This window comes from Bombus pyrosoma, linkage group LG5, assembly GCF_014825855.1.
Source record: "Bombus pyrosoma isolate SC7728 linkage group LG5, ASM1482585v1, whole genome shotgun sequence".
Classification (NCBI taxonomy): domain Eukaryota; kingdom Metazoa; phylum Arthropoda; class Insecta; order Hymenoptera; family Apidae; genus Bombus; species Bombus pyrosoma.
This window is the reverse complement of record NC_057774.1, coordinates 7,612,685-7,629,861: the sequence shown is the minus strand read 5'-3', so window position 1 is coordinate 7,629,861 and position 17,177 is coordinate 7,612,685. Positions and strand designations below refer to the sequence as shown.

The 17,177-nt window shown below is 30.4% G+C and overlaps 3 protein-coding genes across 5 annotated transcripts; 1 reads left to right on the top strand and 2 right to left on the bottom strand.

Annotated features, from left to right (window-relative positions):
• Positions 1-228: 228 nt before the first annotated feature.
• On the bottom strand, positions 229-9,501 carry LOC122567457 (AT-rich interactive domain-containing protein 4B). Its single transcript, XM_043725974.1, has 8 exons — positions 9,366-9,501; positions 9,014-9,291; positions 7,785-8,221; positions 7,460-7,705; positions 7,041-7,245; positions 2,513-6,974; positions 2,294-2,434; positions 229-2,189 (listed from the first exon to the last, which is right to left on the bottom strand). The coding sequence occupies exons 2-8, from the start codon at positions 9,017-9,019 to the stop codon at positions 2,146-2,148; spliced, it is 5,541 nt and encodes a 1,846-aa protein (XP_043581909.1). The 5' UTR covers positions 9,020-9,291; positions 9,366-9,501; the 3' UTR covers positions 229-2,145.
• LOC122567459 (protein arginine N-methyltransferase 1) lies at positions 9,494-12,994 on the top strand. 2 transcript variants are annotated; one of them, XM_043725978.1, is made up of 3 exons: positions 9,494-9,600; positions 10,272-10,412; positions 11,281-12,994. In XM_043725978.1, the coding sequence occupies exons 2-3, from the start codon at positions 10,347-10,349 to the stop codon at positions 12,361-12,363; spliced, it is 1,149 nt and encodes a 382-aa protein (XP_043581913.1). In that variant the 5' UTR covers positions 9,494-9,600; positions 10,272-10,346; the 3' UTR covers positions 12,364-12,994. The 2 variants fall into 2 exon arrangements, with proteins under 2 accessions (XP_043581913.1, XP_043581914.1); XM_043725979.1 differs by lacking the exons at positions 9,494-9,600; positions 10,272-10,412 and adding an exon at positions 10,779-10,913.
• Positions 12,995-14,204: 1,210 nt separating this feature from the next.
• On the bottom strand, positions 14,205-17,133 carry LOC122567458 (exocyst complex component 5). Of its 2 annotated transcripts, XM_043725976.1 has the most exons (6): positions 16,867-17,133; positions 16,333-16,776; positions 15,672-16,249; positions 15,115-15,603; positions 14,537-15,044; positions 14,205-14,458 (listed from the first exon to the last, which is right to left on the bottom strand). In XM_043725976.1, the coding sequence occupies exons 1-6, from the start codon at positions 16,897-16,899 to the stop codon at positions 14,360-14,362; spliced, it is 2,151 nt and encodes a 716-aa protein (XP_043581911.1). In that variant the 5' UTR covers positions 16,900-17,133; the 3' UTR covers positions 14,205-14,359. The 2 variants fall into 2 exon arrangements, with proteins under 2 accessions (XP_043581911.1, XP_043581910.1); XM_043725975.1 differs by having other exon boundaries at positions 14,205-15,044.
• Positions 17,134-17,177: the final 44 nt, after the last annotated feature.

Here is a 17,177-nt window from a genome sequence, read left to right as displayed (position 1 = left end):
TTATTATCTTACTTACCCTCCAAATAGAGATCCATTTATCTAATAGTATATTCTATACTTCTAGATATTTTATCTAGAAATATAGATACTTTATCTAGAAATATTACTATTTTGCAAAACAGAAGTAGAATTTGAATATTTATTTTAAACCATGTGCATATTAAAAATATATAATATCTATGCAGAGCTTTTTGCAAGAGCTGTATGCAACCAAAAGAAATAACAATATTACTGATATTAACGTTTTAATATTACTATTTACAATTTTGCTGTCAATTATCCTGTAGTTTATTAAACTGAATTGTACAATATGTATATATATTTCTACGTATGTTCTACAATGCTTTTATATTTAAATACCTTAAACTATTTTCATTGTTAATTATAATAATAGAAATTACTTTCAAAATAAAATGTTTTTACACAGTTCTGCTGGAATCATACAGTAATATAAACAACGAAATATAAAGAATATTTTAAATAAAATATTCTTTCTTTTAATACAATTCAGTGAAATGTAAATATTTTTGTAGATATTAATTGATTGTAAGTATTACTTGATTGAGTGTCGATACACATTCTCTTGACTTCTTGAAACAAACATTTAGTACATACTACTGCAAGATTTCTGAAACCATTATACAATAATATGCGTAGCTATATCTGTGTGCGATAAACTACTAAAACCCGACTTATGAGTGTTTTCAACACACACAATGTAAAATATGTACAAAGATTTATGGAGCCCAACTCCTTATTTTCTTTCATTTTTCCCCCAATCAATGTATGATCATGTTGTCTGATACCATAAAGCATGTCCGCGACTGATTTTTTTATAAAAAATATATAATATATATCTATATAAAATTTCATTCTTTTTATCAGCCAACATGTCTTCGTACAAATTTAATTCCACTCAGGGGTATTTGATTTTGTTTTCTGCAACTTGCTTCTTAAGTTTAACATTTTTTGTTTCCTTTTAATTTAGTACCTGAGGTACTTCGACGCTCAAATAGAAATATAAATGCATCTTTGACCAATTACGATATACACGACGACGAACGTCTAATACCTATCTGATGATTAAAGCACAATGGCAGCAATTTTTCAAATATAATGCAAAAGGCTGTAAATTGATAAATGTTGAGCTGCATTCATGACAATTGCATAGTTGAAAATCCAATTCTATGCACTTTGTCAAGAAATTTGGTATGAAATACGAATAAACTTGAATGCTTCGTATTTTAGAATAATTATAATATGATATTCTATTTATGTAAATTATATACATAAATTAAGGTAATTCATTTTTTGGAAGTTAAAAATTGTGCTATATCTCACATGCATATCAATATACAATCATCCGTTCATTTCACAAGTTGTTTACGTACAAATGAACATTGCTTTGAATATGATTAACTTCTTACTACTTTATGAACCACATTGCAACATTTCCTTTTATTTTTTAAATAAAAAATTTCGATCGCAAAGACGCTAAAATTCTATTTACGTATATACGTATATTGCGAACTACTATAACATTACTACTTCTAATATATACAAAATTTTCTATTCTATGAAATATGTGATGGTTGTTGCACTTGATATCTTTATTTTATCGTCTTGAAAACAGCTCAACCGCCAACGGTGTTATAAGCTATACTTGAAACGAAAATGACAGACGGCTTAGACAATTATTTGTTCCCAAGATGTCTTTACAATAACACACTACCGGTAACATTTTTCTCAGCCTTTTCTTAAAAAAGAAGAATGAACGATGAAATGATCATCAAGTTCGATAATTTGTACTTTGCATCTGAGCAGGTGAAATGACAAATTGAGGATAAAAATTTTCAACTGTTACGTTATGTTCTTGACAAAACAATGTACAACACAAAGCATATATGAATATATATCTCCGTTCTGGTAAGTGTTCCTCATTTACACTAAATCTTATATCTATATCTACAATTTATATTAATGGGGGAAAATTTACCTAAACGATATTAGGTAGGTAAAAATTGTCATGAAATCTGCTATAATTGCAGGGTGTCCATATAGTGATACTATCCTATTATCTCCCAGTGTTGTATAAAAATTTCTTTAGCGCAGGTTAAGATAAATAGGATGTTTCAAGGCAGCTCATCACGAACAAGCCTGTTGCATTTCTGCTTTAGCTGCCTTTATAGCTAAAATCAAAATGAATACATTTTTTATATATAAAACAAATTTCATATAAATATTTCTCTAATACTTTATTCATAAAAGCATTAATTATTCATAAAATATTTACCTTCTCGTTCTCTCCTTCTTAACTTTTTTCTGCGTCTTTCAATAGCGGCAAGTTCAACTTTCACAGCATTATATGTTTTACGTAACTCAGCTAATTTTTGCTGTAGTACAGCTATCCTTTGACTGCCATCCAATTCAGGATCTATGTTAAACACAAAAGGTTAACATTTTCTTTTTATAGGTAAGACATTAAAATTAAGGAAGAAAACTAATCCTTTACCTAATTCCACATAAAAATTATATTTCGTCGGTCGAGGTGATCTCGATGAGTAATTACTAAGATCAGGAACACTAGTGATATTCGTGTGATTCGCTGAAGTTGTATTAATTCCACATAAATTAGAACCTTCACTTGTGTCATCGCTATCGCTTCCACCACCATGTCTACCATGTCTATTACTATGTCTTCCCGCTTTTTTAGTAGTATTTTTATCACATTCTGAATGTTTCCTACTCCTCTTACGTTTTTTGGGCGATTGTGTTTCTTCAATGGATCGCTTTGCTGGTGGTTTTAATATTCTATCTGCAGAATTTCCTTCAACATTTGGCAATGTGTCATCTTCACTGAATCCTGGACCTTTCCCACCACTATCATTGTCTGCTTCAGAACTATCACGATTATGTTTCATATTATCCTCTGAAGTTGGTGATGAACCACCTGTTCTTTCTTCTCTTGGGGATCCAGAGATATTGGAAATGCTTGAATCAGGTGTAGTTGGAGGGGTATTATCCATTACGGGTGCTGCTTCATTGCTTTCTCTCCTCTGTGCAGGCATTAGTGCAGGTAAATGTTGATGATGAGACTGCTGTTGTCTCATACCCAGAGTAGGATTTTGTTGCATAGATAAAGAAACTGGGACAGATGTTTCTACAGTTTTTGGCAGTGCCATACTCAGAGTGGCAACAGTGCTGCTAGTTGTACTCTGGCCAGATGTAGGAGCACTTGCAAATGGCATTTCCATTAGTACTATACTATTTTCTGTAGTTTCAACTTTTGGAGGTGAACAGGATGGACCAGCGTTTATTTGTTCTATATTTTCAGTAATAGGTGCTGGTGAACCTGGTATTTCTTCCTCACATAGCAAAGAATTAATTGCCTCTCCCTCTTCATCTGTTTTTATAACAGGTGTTTCTTTGATCTCGGTTTTAAATTCAGTAATACATTCTTGTGGCTGATGCTTTAATGGTTGCATAGATTTTTGTGTTTGTAATTGTGAATACCTTTCTTGTGTGTCTTGAAGCCTATCTAACTCTGCTCTTAACTTAACATCAAAATTTGACGAACTTTTCACATCTTGTGATTCCTCATTATCGATTATTAACCTCTGTTCAGAATCACTGCTATCTGCAGAATCTACCATATCTTGACTGATTATCTTCTTATGATTTTCCTTTTCCTTTTCTTTAAAATCGTGTTCTTTAAATTCATCTTCCGTTTTCTTAGAATTCTCATTTTCTATATGTTCCCATTCTTCTTCTTCAGTTTCATGTATCTTTTTATGTTCTGTTTTTGTTTCAACGAATTTTTTTATTTCTACTTCTTTTTTAAGTTTAAATTGTTGAAGTTCTTCTTCTTTTTGTTTAATTACTACACACATTATTTCTTTACATTGGTTTTCATTATTTATTACAATCTCTTCCTCTTCTCGTTTCTTATTCTCACTTTCAGTCTTAGGCCCATGCTGATCTTCTTTACTTTTTTGTGCAACTACAATATCTAACTTCTTAGAAATTTCTTTTGAGGGTTTCCATACAACTTCTGGAATTTCATCTTCTTTTTTAACATCTTTAGTTTTATTACGAAAAGCCATTGCAGCTGAAAGTTTTTCTTCGATTGTAGATGTAGCTGGTAATCTTGCACTAATTGGTGCTGGAATTGTTACAATTGGAGATGAAACAGGTGTAATATCTAATAACTTTGGATCTAATGGTTTTAATTCTGGAGATTGACAATGTAAAGGAGATTTAATGCTTTGTTTTTGTTCAACAACTACATCGGGTTTATTTGAAACTGTTAATGTTGTATCCTCTCTTACCGTTTCAATTTGTAAACTTGTGTCTTCTTTATTGGATTCCATTGAATCATTTCCATCATTAGAAGGAAACATTTCTTGCTGATATGTAAATAAGTTTTCTTGCTCTGCTTCTGAAACTTCTGCCTCTGATATTATTAAACGATCTTCTGAGTCATCATGAGTAGCATCATCATCTCCAGGTAAATCGCTAAATAGAAGATCTATACCATTATTTATTTTACCCGTTTCCTCAATAATAGGTATTGGTTTTGCCGGATTAAATGAAGGTGATTCACAAAGCTTATCGAATGCTTCTTCACATGTTGCTAATGATGTAGATTGTAGTGATTTGTGAGAAGGTAAACTGTCTGTAATATCATCAGTCCTTTTACTGAATAATTTCTTTACTTTCTTTCGTGAATCGTTGTCGGTTTCTGATTTAGTTTCTTTTATAACAGGTGATACAACTATTTTTTGTTTCTTTTTAGGGCTTTTCGGTTCTTCTTCGAACACCCTCTTTTTTATCTTGTCTTTTTCTCCACTTGTATCTCGTTTATTTCGCACCTCAAATTCAAATGGTTCTGGTTCTTTAAATTCATATATATCTTCTGTATTATCTACTATTTTAGATTCAGGCATTGTTTCTAATTTTGATGGCTCTAACTTTTTTTCCAATTTTGGTGATACTGAAACAACATTTTCTTTTTCTTCTATTTTTATTTCATCCTCTGGATCTGGTTCAACCCTAACAAGCTCTAATTTCACTGCTTTATCAAAACCTTTTAATTCAGATCGTATTTGATTTAAGTCAAAATCTCGACCTTTCGGTTGTTCTTCATCGCTATCTGGTTCAGATTTTATACCTTGCGATTTACTAGTTGTTCTTCTTAAACGTCTACCTCTACGTGGTTCTTCTAAATTATCTTTGTCTTCTTCACCCTCGCTAGTTTCATCAGGTTTTATTCTGTCTTCAACTCTGTATCTTGCTTCTCTACGTTTTCTTTCCTCTGTAATTTTAGATTTCGTTCTTGTTTGTTCAGATTCTGTAGTATCTGAATCATATGTTTCACTTTCTTCAGTTTCCGACGGAACTATATCCGCATGTCCAGAAGTTCTCCTAGTACGCCTTCGATGTTCTGTGCTAGATGTATCATTATTTCTTGTTCGTGTTTGACGATTGTTCGCTGGTGTTGCTGGACTTTTGGTTCTAGAACTAGAACTTATAACAGACAATGGAGTCGTAGATCTAGTCGGTTGAGATATTTCTTTTTCCTTATCTTCTTTCTTGATTTCTTTTGTCGTAGTAGATGAAACAACTGATGTAGTAGGTGCAACACTTTGCGCTCGACGTCGATTTTGAGATGCATTTGAATTAGTGTTAGAAACAATTTTTGATGACTTATTGATGTTATTTGATAAATTCGTACTAGGAGTTTGAGGTCGTGAAGTAGCTTTAATTCGTTTTACTCTACCTTGAGCTTGTGTAAAATTCTGTGCTATCCTCGATGGTTTAATCCATTCATCATATCTCGTATTCCATCCAGTATAATGCACTAAATACATTGGTTCTGTACCATCTTTTTCCATATCAATAACTTTTGCTTCATAAGTAACTTTAGATTCATGAGTAGGTCCATAATATACTTTTAGTCTATCTCCTAATTCTACAGGTCCTTTGTAACAAGGAGCTGAATCTGTTGACTGTTCGTCTGTACGTGATTTTTCTACTTCATACTCTTTTCGTTTTCTCCCCCGTTTCTTTAAATCTTCATCCATCAATCGTCGTTGCTTAGATAAAGTTTTTCTTTCCGATTCTCTCGATGGAGTTCGTGTTTCCCTATTTTCAGAAGTCATTTTACTTTTTAAATTATCGTCTTTAGATTTAGATCTTGTTTTAGCAGCATCCTCTTCTTTCATTTTATCGTCTTTCTTTTCTTGTCTTTTAGGTTCAGTTTTCTTTTTTTCTGTAATTTTTTTCTTTGTATCTTCTTTATTTTTAGATTTGCCTCTGTTTGGCAAGGATAAGGATGTTGAAATTTTTTGAGATTTTTCACTGCTAGATGAAGATTCAGCTTCACCTTCAACGTTTACGTCACTGTCTTGTCCGCTACCGCTTTCTTCAAATTCATCTTTCTTCTTTATCTTCACAATTTCTTCCTCTTTTATTGGTTGTTCTTTCTTAGTCTCCTTTTTCTCTTTCTTTTCTTCTTCCATAATTTTTTTATCTTCGTCTTCTTTTTCATTTTTAATGATCGACACTTGAGGTGGTACGGGCGTATTTCTGTCTTTATCCCTAATCAGACTTCTTCCAGGACGTTGTTTACGCATAGTACCCCTTGGATGATTTACCATAGTACAACCTAACTTCCTATAAAAATCTTCAAAGGAATGTAAGAACTTCTTATAGGCCTGTTTAACCAAATTGTGCGTCGATGGTGAATTTTGCATTGTAAAGCTCAAGCGACGTGTTATTAATTTCCATTGATTTTGATTTGTTACACGATTATAACCGCCTAACTTATAGACAGCTCGAAATAACCTATATAGATCTATGTCCTCAGAACCTATCATTGGACAGTTGTTAATAGGTGTACCACGATCATCCATAAACTTATACAATTGTGCCACAAAGTGATCTTTTTCTTCACGCGGTTCATCATCAGAACTCTGAAAAATAAATTATGTTTACAACAAATTAAATTTATTTATTGAAATTAGTGAAAGAAACCTTACATCAGAATCAAGTTCCCCATCTGAGTCACTGTTTCCGCTTGATACAGAATGTCCAAAAAGAGAATCTCTATCCCAATGGGGAGGTAACTCATTCTTTTCTAAAAATAGCAATGCCTTCTCTACTGCAACCTTCAATGTACTATTCTCTACTTTGTTGAAAAGTTCTTTTGTGAATTCAGTCGCCTCTTTCTTTGGAACTGTATAACTAAATATGCAAAAAGTAACAGTAATACAATAGAAAATAATGAAATAAATATCAATGTACAGCTGATTTTTAACAAACATATTTAAATAGATTTTATAGAGTTTTACAATAAGCTTTAATGGGGAAAAAATATTTTGTTACCATTTCGACCATTCTGCTTTCTTTTCATATTTTTCATAAAATCTGTTTATATATGAACACAGATCATACTTACTATCGTGCATCCTTAAATGATCGCACAAGGTAGTCATCTCTTACTCGAATTCTCACTGTATCTTGAGCAGTTGGAGCAACCACTAATCCAGGGAACCAATTATCTTTCTTCTTTTTATCTCCAAGTTCCACACATACAACTCGTCCAATTTCAGGTTCTGTCTCCATTCCTTCTTTGCCTGTTCCACTAGAACCTGAATCACGAGGTCCTCGTGGAGGACTACCTTCATCATCACTACTTTCATCTCTATAACAATTATTTTTACAAGTAATAACACAAATTACTTCATAAAATTATATCACTGATATTATTTCACGACACTCACTGTGCTTGTCTAGACCGCCGTCCTCTTCTTCCTCCAATTACTGGATTTCCAAAATGTTCTGGATGTGTCAAAGGAAGTTGGTCCAAAGTTTCACTCTCTGCAAAATGTCTCCCACTTTTCAAACAAAGTGCAGTTCTTCTTAATGTAGTAATATCTCCATCATCAAAAACTACAGTATATTGACTACAATCTTGAATTTTAGTGATAGTAGCTTCCACAAATTCTTTTCTATCTCCATGTTTAGCTTCAACAGATGCACCTACTCTTAGAGTCCCTTTTATCTGATCATCAGCTACTGTTGCTGTACCCAAGCCTTGTTTATAGGTCACCCTGCATTTCACTGATCTTACTACTTTCCGAATTTTTGCTTCACAAAAGGCACCCTTGTATTTAGCACTAACCTCCGTACCCACTGATAGGTACGGTGGATCGTCTCCCTGTAACAGAAAATACATGTATATTCAATATTTGTACTTTTTAAATCTAACTTTTGCTCATGACATACTTCCATAGTCATCATGCATTCACTCTCTGTCTAAACTAAAGAGATACATATAAAGACAAAATTTTCGTATTTTGTATTATATATACATGAATATATATATACATATATATTGCCTTAAGAAAAAATCATAACAATGACAACATGATATTAACGAAATTTGAAATAATTTTTTTTATTATTTATTATTTATTAGGTCTTGAAGGTTTATCGAGAACTATGATCTAATCTCGTACAAAACATTATTTCGGCTGTTATCAACGACAGAACTTAAATAATAAAAGCATGAAAATTGATATAAAAAGCCAGCTGCCTCGTATGATGAGCTATTGTTTATGTAGGCGGTCATGCCTCGCAGGTACCGAAGATTATTTTTATATCGAGATTGCCTTACGATAAACAAGAACTTTCGCACGAAGATACGTTTTCGTTGAAATAAAACTCATACTTTGATATCTTAACCACGTTTTCAAAACGAAGTCCACTACGTTCGTGACAGCCTGTCGATTTCTCAGACATCAGGTAATAGTTGTAACCTCGAAGGTACTTTAGCCGAGACATTCGTCCGAAGTAAATGACCTGCGAAAGCGTTGTAACTACATAACAAAAGCACGGATTTTAACTTTCTCTGTGCACGCGGCAGAAAAAAAAAAAGAAAGGAACTCAACTATACAATCTTTGCGCACTTGTTTCTACGTCAACTTTGCTCCCGCCTGTTTTTCCTTACCAGCATCTTCTAGCGCTCCACGATCTCCATATAAATAATCTTAAGACACTGGCACGTGAGTGACATTAAAATCGAACAGTTTTACATTATATTGTTGAAAGTAACAACACAGGAAAAATTCCAGTTGACTGTGAGAATCTGACCCCCTTCGCGGAACCAACACTTCACGGCCCGAATGCGTACAAGCTCCTGTTCCCTGCCCATTTCCACCCCAACGCAACTTGTCAGCTAGCCACTCGACTCCTATTGGATGATGTCTTTGCACTTTCTGAAAACAACTGAGTAAAGATACAAAATTAAAGTTACACTCCTGCAGTGAAATTATTCGTGATCTCGATAAATATAGGATTACCCAAATAAGTTACAATTTTTCAATAACGTTTCGAAATAAATGAATATCTATTTCCAAGAAAAATTGAAATAGTAGAAAGTCCGCACTGCGCATACGACAGGGATGTATCAATGTTGTTCACAGCATCACAATTTTGGATGGTCGTTTCTGTTGGAACATTTCAGCGAGAAGTGATCTCAATACGTTTCGTACAAACGACAAACATTTGGTGTAGTTTCCTCAATAAATTTCATGTGTGCGTATCCTGTGGATTGTAAAAAAATACAGATATGTTTGTTAATAGGAGAAAACATTGCATTAAGATCTATATTTTTTGTAAAATAATTATATGATGCATTGTGCGAAGGATTATATAATTTCTGCGTTCTAAAGAGATTGAAACGATTCTAGTACATGAGAAACATATAAGAAATGATAGTTTAAATAGTTTCTATGATCTTGCACAAGGAATATTGCAACTCCAGATTTGTAACCAAATCTTGTTATAACGCACATCTTTCAAATGTTTAAATTACTTTTAAATTAGGATGTAATATAATATATTGCTCATATGTATAACCATATTAAATATAAAATTGATTACTGTATATATTTGTTATTGTCATTTAAAAAATTCTGTAGTATTATTAATAGTAGCATTAATTATAATAGCAGACAAAGGTTTCTAAGAAAATTTGTATGTAAATAAGATAAATTGAATACCGTATATAATAATATTAATATTGTTATAGCCATACTTTCAATTATGTTTGTAAGTAATGACAATCAAATCTAACTAGAATATTAATTAAACTGATGCGTAAGTTTCAATTAAACGTAATTGTAAATTATAAAATTGAATTATAGAATTGAACGAGGAAATTGGTAATTATATTTACTAATCATTATATGAATATTTGTTGACAGAACCATATTTAGAATTTGCCATGTGCCTTCGTACTACGTTCCTGCCTGTAGTCGTCTGCTGTGACGCGGAACAAAATGGCGTCGAGTAATGAAGTGCCGGTAGAAATCAACCAGAGTGGCATGTGCACAGCAGAGAATTCAGTAAGTTTTAAGCTGAATATTTACATAAAATTGGAGACAAAAACACCATAACTATTTTGTTAATATATTAACATTCATACGAACAACATACGATATTTAATAAATTTTTAAAAGAAGAATATGTTTGAATGTCGTTTGTCATAATAGTTTTTCGCTACTGCTAAGTATCTTAAAGACAAATTGACTAGTCCAATTTTCATTTCTTACTTTCTCTAAACATATCTTTAAAAATAATTTTTGATCATTTTGAGGTTATTTATGAATATTATTGGAAGGAAATTTGACTATATTCAATTGCGTATGGCATATATGTACTAATCACACGATGGTATAGAAATATGTGTGCGTGTAAAGAATCTCGTCTGACCATTCGATCTTAAACAGACGCCATTCATTTTGGCGGGCACGTGTGTACGTTTTCTCGGTGTCGGCCGAAACAAGAATATTCGACGATTTCATCGTTTCGAAATCTTGCGTTCCCTGTTACTGATGAACGACATTGTAATTAATATTTAATTATAATTTTTTTACTATATTTAAATGAAAAAGAAATTTATATATATTAATTTGAGATAATAAGCTCATATCACGTGTTAGTAGATAATTGTGGGTTCTTTTCTTATATATATAAATCAATTAGTTTTAATATTTTTTATCATATCATATTATAAAAAAATAATATTTTTTTATATCTAAATAACGATTTAATGTTATATAAGTGAATTGTTTTAATAATAATGCATTTTCATCTAATTTTGGTAATATTAATGTATTAATCTCAATTATGAGATATTTATTTATTTTTATATTAATGCATATATGCATCATTTTTTATTATTATTAATTTTGGCTTTTTGTATTATTACAGGTATCAAAAATGGAATCTATGGAAGTTACAGAAAATAGCACTGCATCAAACAAAGATGCTACACCATCATCTTGTAGGGAATCTATTTCTGTGGATGATATGACATCTCGAGATTATTATTTCGACTCATATGCACATTATGGAATTCATGAAGAAATGCTAAAGGATGAAGTGCGTACAGTGACTTACCGTAATTCTATGTATCATAATAAACACCTTTTCAAAGGAAAAACCGTTCTTGATATTGGTTGTGGAACTGGTATACTTTCAATGTTTGCTGCTAAAGCTGGAGCAGCCAGAGTTATTGGTATTGAGTGTTCTAATATCGTTGAATATGCAGAAAAGATTGTAGAGGCAAATCAGCTGTCAAATATCATAACAATACTTAAAGGAAAAGTTGAAGAAGTTTCACTACCTGATGGCATTGAAAAAGTTGACATAATTATTTCTGAATGGATGGGTTATTGTTTATTTTATGAATCAATGTTAGACACAGTGCTTTTTGCTAGAGATAAATGGCTTCGTGAAGATGGAATGTTATTTCCTGACAAAGCAACTTTGTTTATTTGTGGCATTGAAGATAGACAATATAAGGATGAGAAGATAAACTGGTGGGATGATGTATATGGATTTGACATGAGTAGTATAAGAAAAGTAGCAATTAGTGAACCTCTAGTGGATGTTGTGGACCCAAAACAAGTTGTTACAAATGCATGTCTCATTAAAGAAGTTGATTTATATACAGTAACTAAGGCTGATCTGGAATTTTCATCGCCATTTACTTTACAAGTTCGCAGAAACGACTATGTTCAAGCATTAGTTACATTCTTCAACATCGAATTCACCAAGTGCCACAAACGTATTGGCTTTAGTACAGCACCGGAAGTACAGTATACTCATTGGAAACAAACTGTATTCTACTTTGATGAATATATGACAGTTAAAAAAGGAGAAGAAATATATGGTGTATTTTCAATGAAGCCCAATGCAAGGAACTACAGAGATTTGGATTTCAGCATTGAATTGGACTTCAAAGGAGAATTGTGCCAAGTACATGAAACTAATACTTATCGTATGCGCTGATACCTATCAGATTATTCATCTTCTTCTTTTTATTTTCATAGTTCATAACACTATAATCAAATAGACACCAAGACTTTAGTTATCATTGAATTATATTAGATGATTTAATGAAATTTAATAGTACGGTACAATGAATGGTGTGAATTATTTAAATGTTTTTAATTTTTAATTGTAAGAAAGTTAGAGGCTTCCTGCTTAAGATTTAATAAAATATCTAGATTCTTTGTTAATCTAGTAAGAGTTTGCAATATGATGACTTACAACTAAGAACAATAGGGTTGATATATTACTTAATCACAAATAGTGTACATTTACAAGACATTACTTCATGTAAGTGTGTATTAGAAATATGAATACTATAATTCATAATTTAATTTTTCTCTGTGACCATTTTATATTCCATATTGTAAATTTTCTGTCTGTTTTATGTATAACTCAATTTTGGCTATTAAATCATTATTGATTTAATATTGTATAAGTTAATGAATTTGTTTAAAACAACATACATTTTATTTGCCACATATTTGTACCGTATTCTTAAAACATAACTTCTTTCCAAATTCATGGCCTGTAGAATATACATGTAACTATATTCTAAATAATAAAATAATTTGGAAATGCTTGCTTATATTATGTATGACAAGTGGGAGATTTATAATATTATATTTTGTTAATTTGATAGTAAATGGAAGCTTCTTGTTAGTACTATTCATTTTATCAACATCTATCTACAATTATGCCTAATATTAGTAATATCCATGTTGCATTCATTTAAAAAGAACACTAATATTATTTTAATTTTTATATATAACATTTAAGATTTTTGTGATGTTTTGATGAAACATTACAAATCTCTAGTGATGATTAAGTTCAATATCCAGTTAAATTAATTATGCATGAAAATTTTACAATTAAATATTACTTCATATTATATCACTAATCCTATATATATGGAAATTTTATATTTTTTATGTACCTCCAACATTTTTCTAAATTATCAATTAGGACAATGTTGATCATTAGTAAATGGACTAAATATTTAATAAATTTGGAAATAAACATGTATTCTAGACGTGCAAAATTAATAATCCATTTTATGAAGATAAGATCTTAATTCATAACACAACTTCAAAAACAATGCAATATATTTAAAATACGCATGTAAATAAACAAGACAAATATTTTTTTTTATTTGCTTTAATGTATAATTTCAATACTATAAGTTCTACTTTCTAAATTCTCTTTACAGAAATTAGGTCATTAAAATGTTATATTTCGATAGTTCTTTTTCCCCAAATCTTAATACTTATTAATTATAAAATATTTGATTTAATAAAAATATTTATCAAAATTGAAAACTAAAACAAAATTATGTACACATAAATACATTTAAAAATGGTATTCTCCTATAACATTATAGAGATCAATTATGAAATTTAGTACAATATATGAAAATGTGCTTTAATTAAAATGGTATGTAATACGTCAAAAAATATATCATAAAATTTTGAACAAATAATTGTCTGACATCAATTTGTATTAAAAACAACTAAATGAAAATAATATATAAATAGAAAAGTTTGACAAAGTTTGCCTATACATACCATTTTCCTCTAAAATAAGAAAAATTCTCATAACAGAAACTGCAATTGTTTATGACAATCTTACAAACTAATAAAATAAATATTTGCTACAAATATATACATACTTGGCATTTATTATAAAACTAGGAAAGGAAAGAAATTATTTATCTTTTAATATATAATCAAAGCTTAAAAGGTGAGGAAGTCATTGCTTTTATATAGTTTAACTATATAATGACAAAATTTTGTACAACTGGACAGATAGTATAGCATTATTATTATAATGAAAGCAATATCTTCACTTATTAAAATTTAGTTTACACAATAATATTATTTTGGTTGTATTATTCATCCTAAATACTGTATATAACGAGCTTCAAAAATATTGACTATTTACAGATAATATGAATTTATTATGTCGCTAAACCCTTTAAATAATTTGCTAATTTCTGTGTTTTATAATCAGTTCTTAGTTGTATAAAATTCACTAGAACATTACGGTCTAATGTTGCCTGTAATAATAAAAGAAATAACTGTTTTAATTTTGCAATTAATCTGGAAAAATTTATAATTGAAAGTACCATACATACCAATTGATCTCCTGTACAAACTTGTTTCAAATTTTCCGGTTTAACTAATAATAAATTGCATAAAGCATGTAAGGTATCAAATAAATTAGTAACAAGATCAATTTCAAGTTCCTTGACACATTTACGATATTCGTTCATATCGCATATTGCACACATAGCACCAGCAGAATTAAATTGAAATTGTTGTAAATGATCGTAAATAACTTTATGAAATCGTACTCCAAGTTCAGTTAGAACAGTATTTAAATTTTTCCCATCTAAAGTACTTCGAATATGTCGAATCATTCCAGTAACATACTGTACAACTGTTAAACAAGCTGGAGTGCTTAAGGTATCCACATCAGTTTCAAGTTTAAAATCAGTCTTTCGTTGTTCGCTTTGTAGGTACACTTTTACCCAACCAATAATAGCATTTATACTTCTGTCTAATCCTGTCTCTAGTTTCATATCTATTTGATCTAACACAGCTTTTTTCTTCAACATGCAATCTCCGTGCTTAGATGTAGACCTAAAAAGATTATATTTTATATCTATTTTCAAAATAAAATTATATGTAAAATAAATGAAGTAAATCTTACACTACAAGAGGTATCACACTATCATTAAATTGTTCCTCTAATAAGCGTACAATTGCGTTACATTGACGCACAACATTGAAAAAATGAATCTCAGGTTGAGTTCTACTTTCAGGAATTGGTACACTTTGTAAACCCAATTCCAATGCATAATCAACATGTTCACTTATTAAATACTGTAATAGTATCTCCAAAATCTGAAGCGTATTTATTGGTATATCGTCAGGTTTTGATAATAACTGACATCTTTGAAATGCCAATTTACTTCTTTGTAACAAAGCAATTGCAAGTTCCTCTGATAAAAAGGTCTCTCCCCCATAATTTTCTATTTGTGCTATATTTATATTAGTCCTTGCACCTAAAACTGCTTGTAGGTCTCTTCTTAACTCCTGAAATCCACCACTTTGTAATTGTTTCTTTTGATGATTTTTAGATTCATAATATTCAATAAGAAGTGCTGCTGATTTTTCCCTCAATACTTTTGTTTCCATGCTAAAAATATTGCGCTGATTAACATTCGACTATTACAGATGTATTAACTACTCTTTATGTGAACTTACATAATATAAGCATCTAGATATTTTTGAAATATATTTCTAGTGAGCTTGGCAAGATATGTATCATCAGTACCCATATTAAACATTTTCAATTCTGTAGACAATTTCACAGTTCTTGTATATAAATCATATAAATTTCTAAGGTACTTATCAGGGTCAGTTTTATCTGCTAATTTAGCAACTGCATATTTCTGAAGTCTTAAATGATAAATATTTAATACAAATTTTGCCATCACTTGTTCAGGATTTGTAAACACTTGTTGCATTAATTTATGATATTTTGTACACATAGGTATTACATCTTGAAAAACATCCTTTCCACCAAATGAGCCCATTTGGCTTTGCTCTATAAATGCATCAATACATTGAGAATATCCTTTAAAATGAGCTAGAACTGATGCTAGTTCTCTCATACGAATGGCATCTTCTCTATTATGTGCTCTAACAAATTCTTCTATAAGATTTCTTTCAATCTCATCATACTTAACTGCAATTTTTTTCTTGGCATGTTCAAATTTATCTGATGGTAATTCTTGTGATATAAGATGGAGTTTTTGTATTACATCTGCTGCTTCATCTAGCTATTATAGAATAAAGAGTTTTAATTCTTGTTTCATGTACAATACAATCACACATTAGATAGATAAAACAGGTGCACATATACCGAAGACTTATCTGTAAAAATTGGATCTGTCAAAGGTCCAGGGCTTAAAAAATCTGAAAAATGCCTCATTAATTTTTGAGCCTCAACAGCTCTAGCTCTTGGAGTATTAACACTTTCCAACTGATCCCCTAAATGTAAAACCTTAGTAGCTACAAGATTTATTCTTTCATCTAATTGATGAAACAGATCAATAGAATGTTTATTTCTTTCTTGTAACTCAAGTATTTCTAGTATATGCCTTGCTTCTTCATCTTTCAATGCTGTTTCAAGTTTGTCACATTTTTTTTGTTGACGTTCCTGTAAAATTTGTAAATCTTTAATTGCTTGCAAGAAAGTTTCATGTACTATTGTAGGATCAAAAAATGTTTTTCCATCATCTTTTGTTGTATCATTAACTGTTCTCCAAGCAAGTCTTTCAACGAACTCTTCAGGATCAAATGGATCCTGAAAAAATTTTATTAAAAGGATATTATTATTATTAATGTTTTATAAAACAAGAACAATTCAAATTTTTTATTTTAATATATAATTTACCTGTTCTAACTCTTTCATATATTGTTGCATCATTTTGACGAAGTTTAGATGACACTTGTATGAAAGTAAGGTTATAATTTTATTATTAAATACAAATATTGATTTTATTGATAAAAAATGATATAAAATATATAAATTTTAATAGAAGATTGTTGTTAATCATTTATTAAAATCTATAAGTACTACAAAAAACATTTCATTTTGCAATCGTTGAATAGCCTGAATATGTATCGTTCTTGTCTAACTCTATCTTACATTAACTATACTAAAGAACGTACCCGTATGTACCAAATTAGATATCTTTAAATACA

What these genes read in the sequence shown, in the direction of transcription:
- LOC122567459 (XM_043725978.1), top strand. Translation starts at nt 10,347, where the DNA reads ATGGCGTCGAGTAATGAAGTGCCGGTAGAAATCAACCAGAGTGGCATG. An exon ending in TGTGCACAGCAGAGAATTCA is followed by an intron (nt 10,413 to 11,280) that starts GTAAGTTTTAAG and finishes GTATTATTACAG; the next exon opens with GTATCAAAAATGGAATCTAT.
- LOC122567458 (XM_043725975.1), bottom strand. Translation starts at nt 16,899, where the DNA reads ATGATGCAACAATATATGAAAGAGTTAGAACAG. An exon ending in ATATGAAAGAGTTAGAACAG is followed by an intron (nt 16,777 to 16,866) that starts GTAAATTATATA and finishes AAATTTTTTCAG; the next exon opens with GATCCATTTGATCCTGAAGA. An exon ending in AGTGTGATACCTCTTGTAGT is followed by an intron (nt 15,045 to 15,114) that starts GTAAGATTTACT and finishes TAATCTTTTTAG; the next exon opens with GTCTACATCTAAGCACGGAG.
- LOC122567457 (XM_043725974.1), bottom strand. An exon ending in TCATTTAAGGATGCACGATA is followed by an intron (nt 7,246 to 7,459) that starts GTAAGTATGATC and finishes TTGCATATTTAG; the next exon opens with TTATACAGTTCCAAAGAAAG. An exon ending in TAATTTTTATGTGGAATTAG is followed by an intron (nt 2,435 to 2,512) that starts GTAAAGGATTAG and finishes TGTTTAACATAG; the next exon opens with ATCCTGAATTGGATGGCAGT.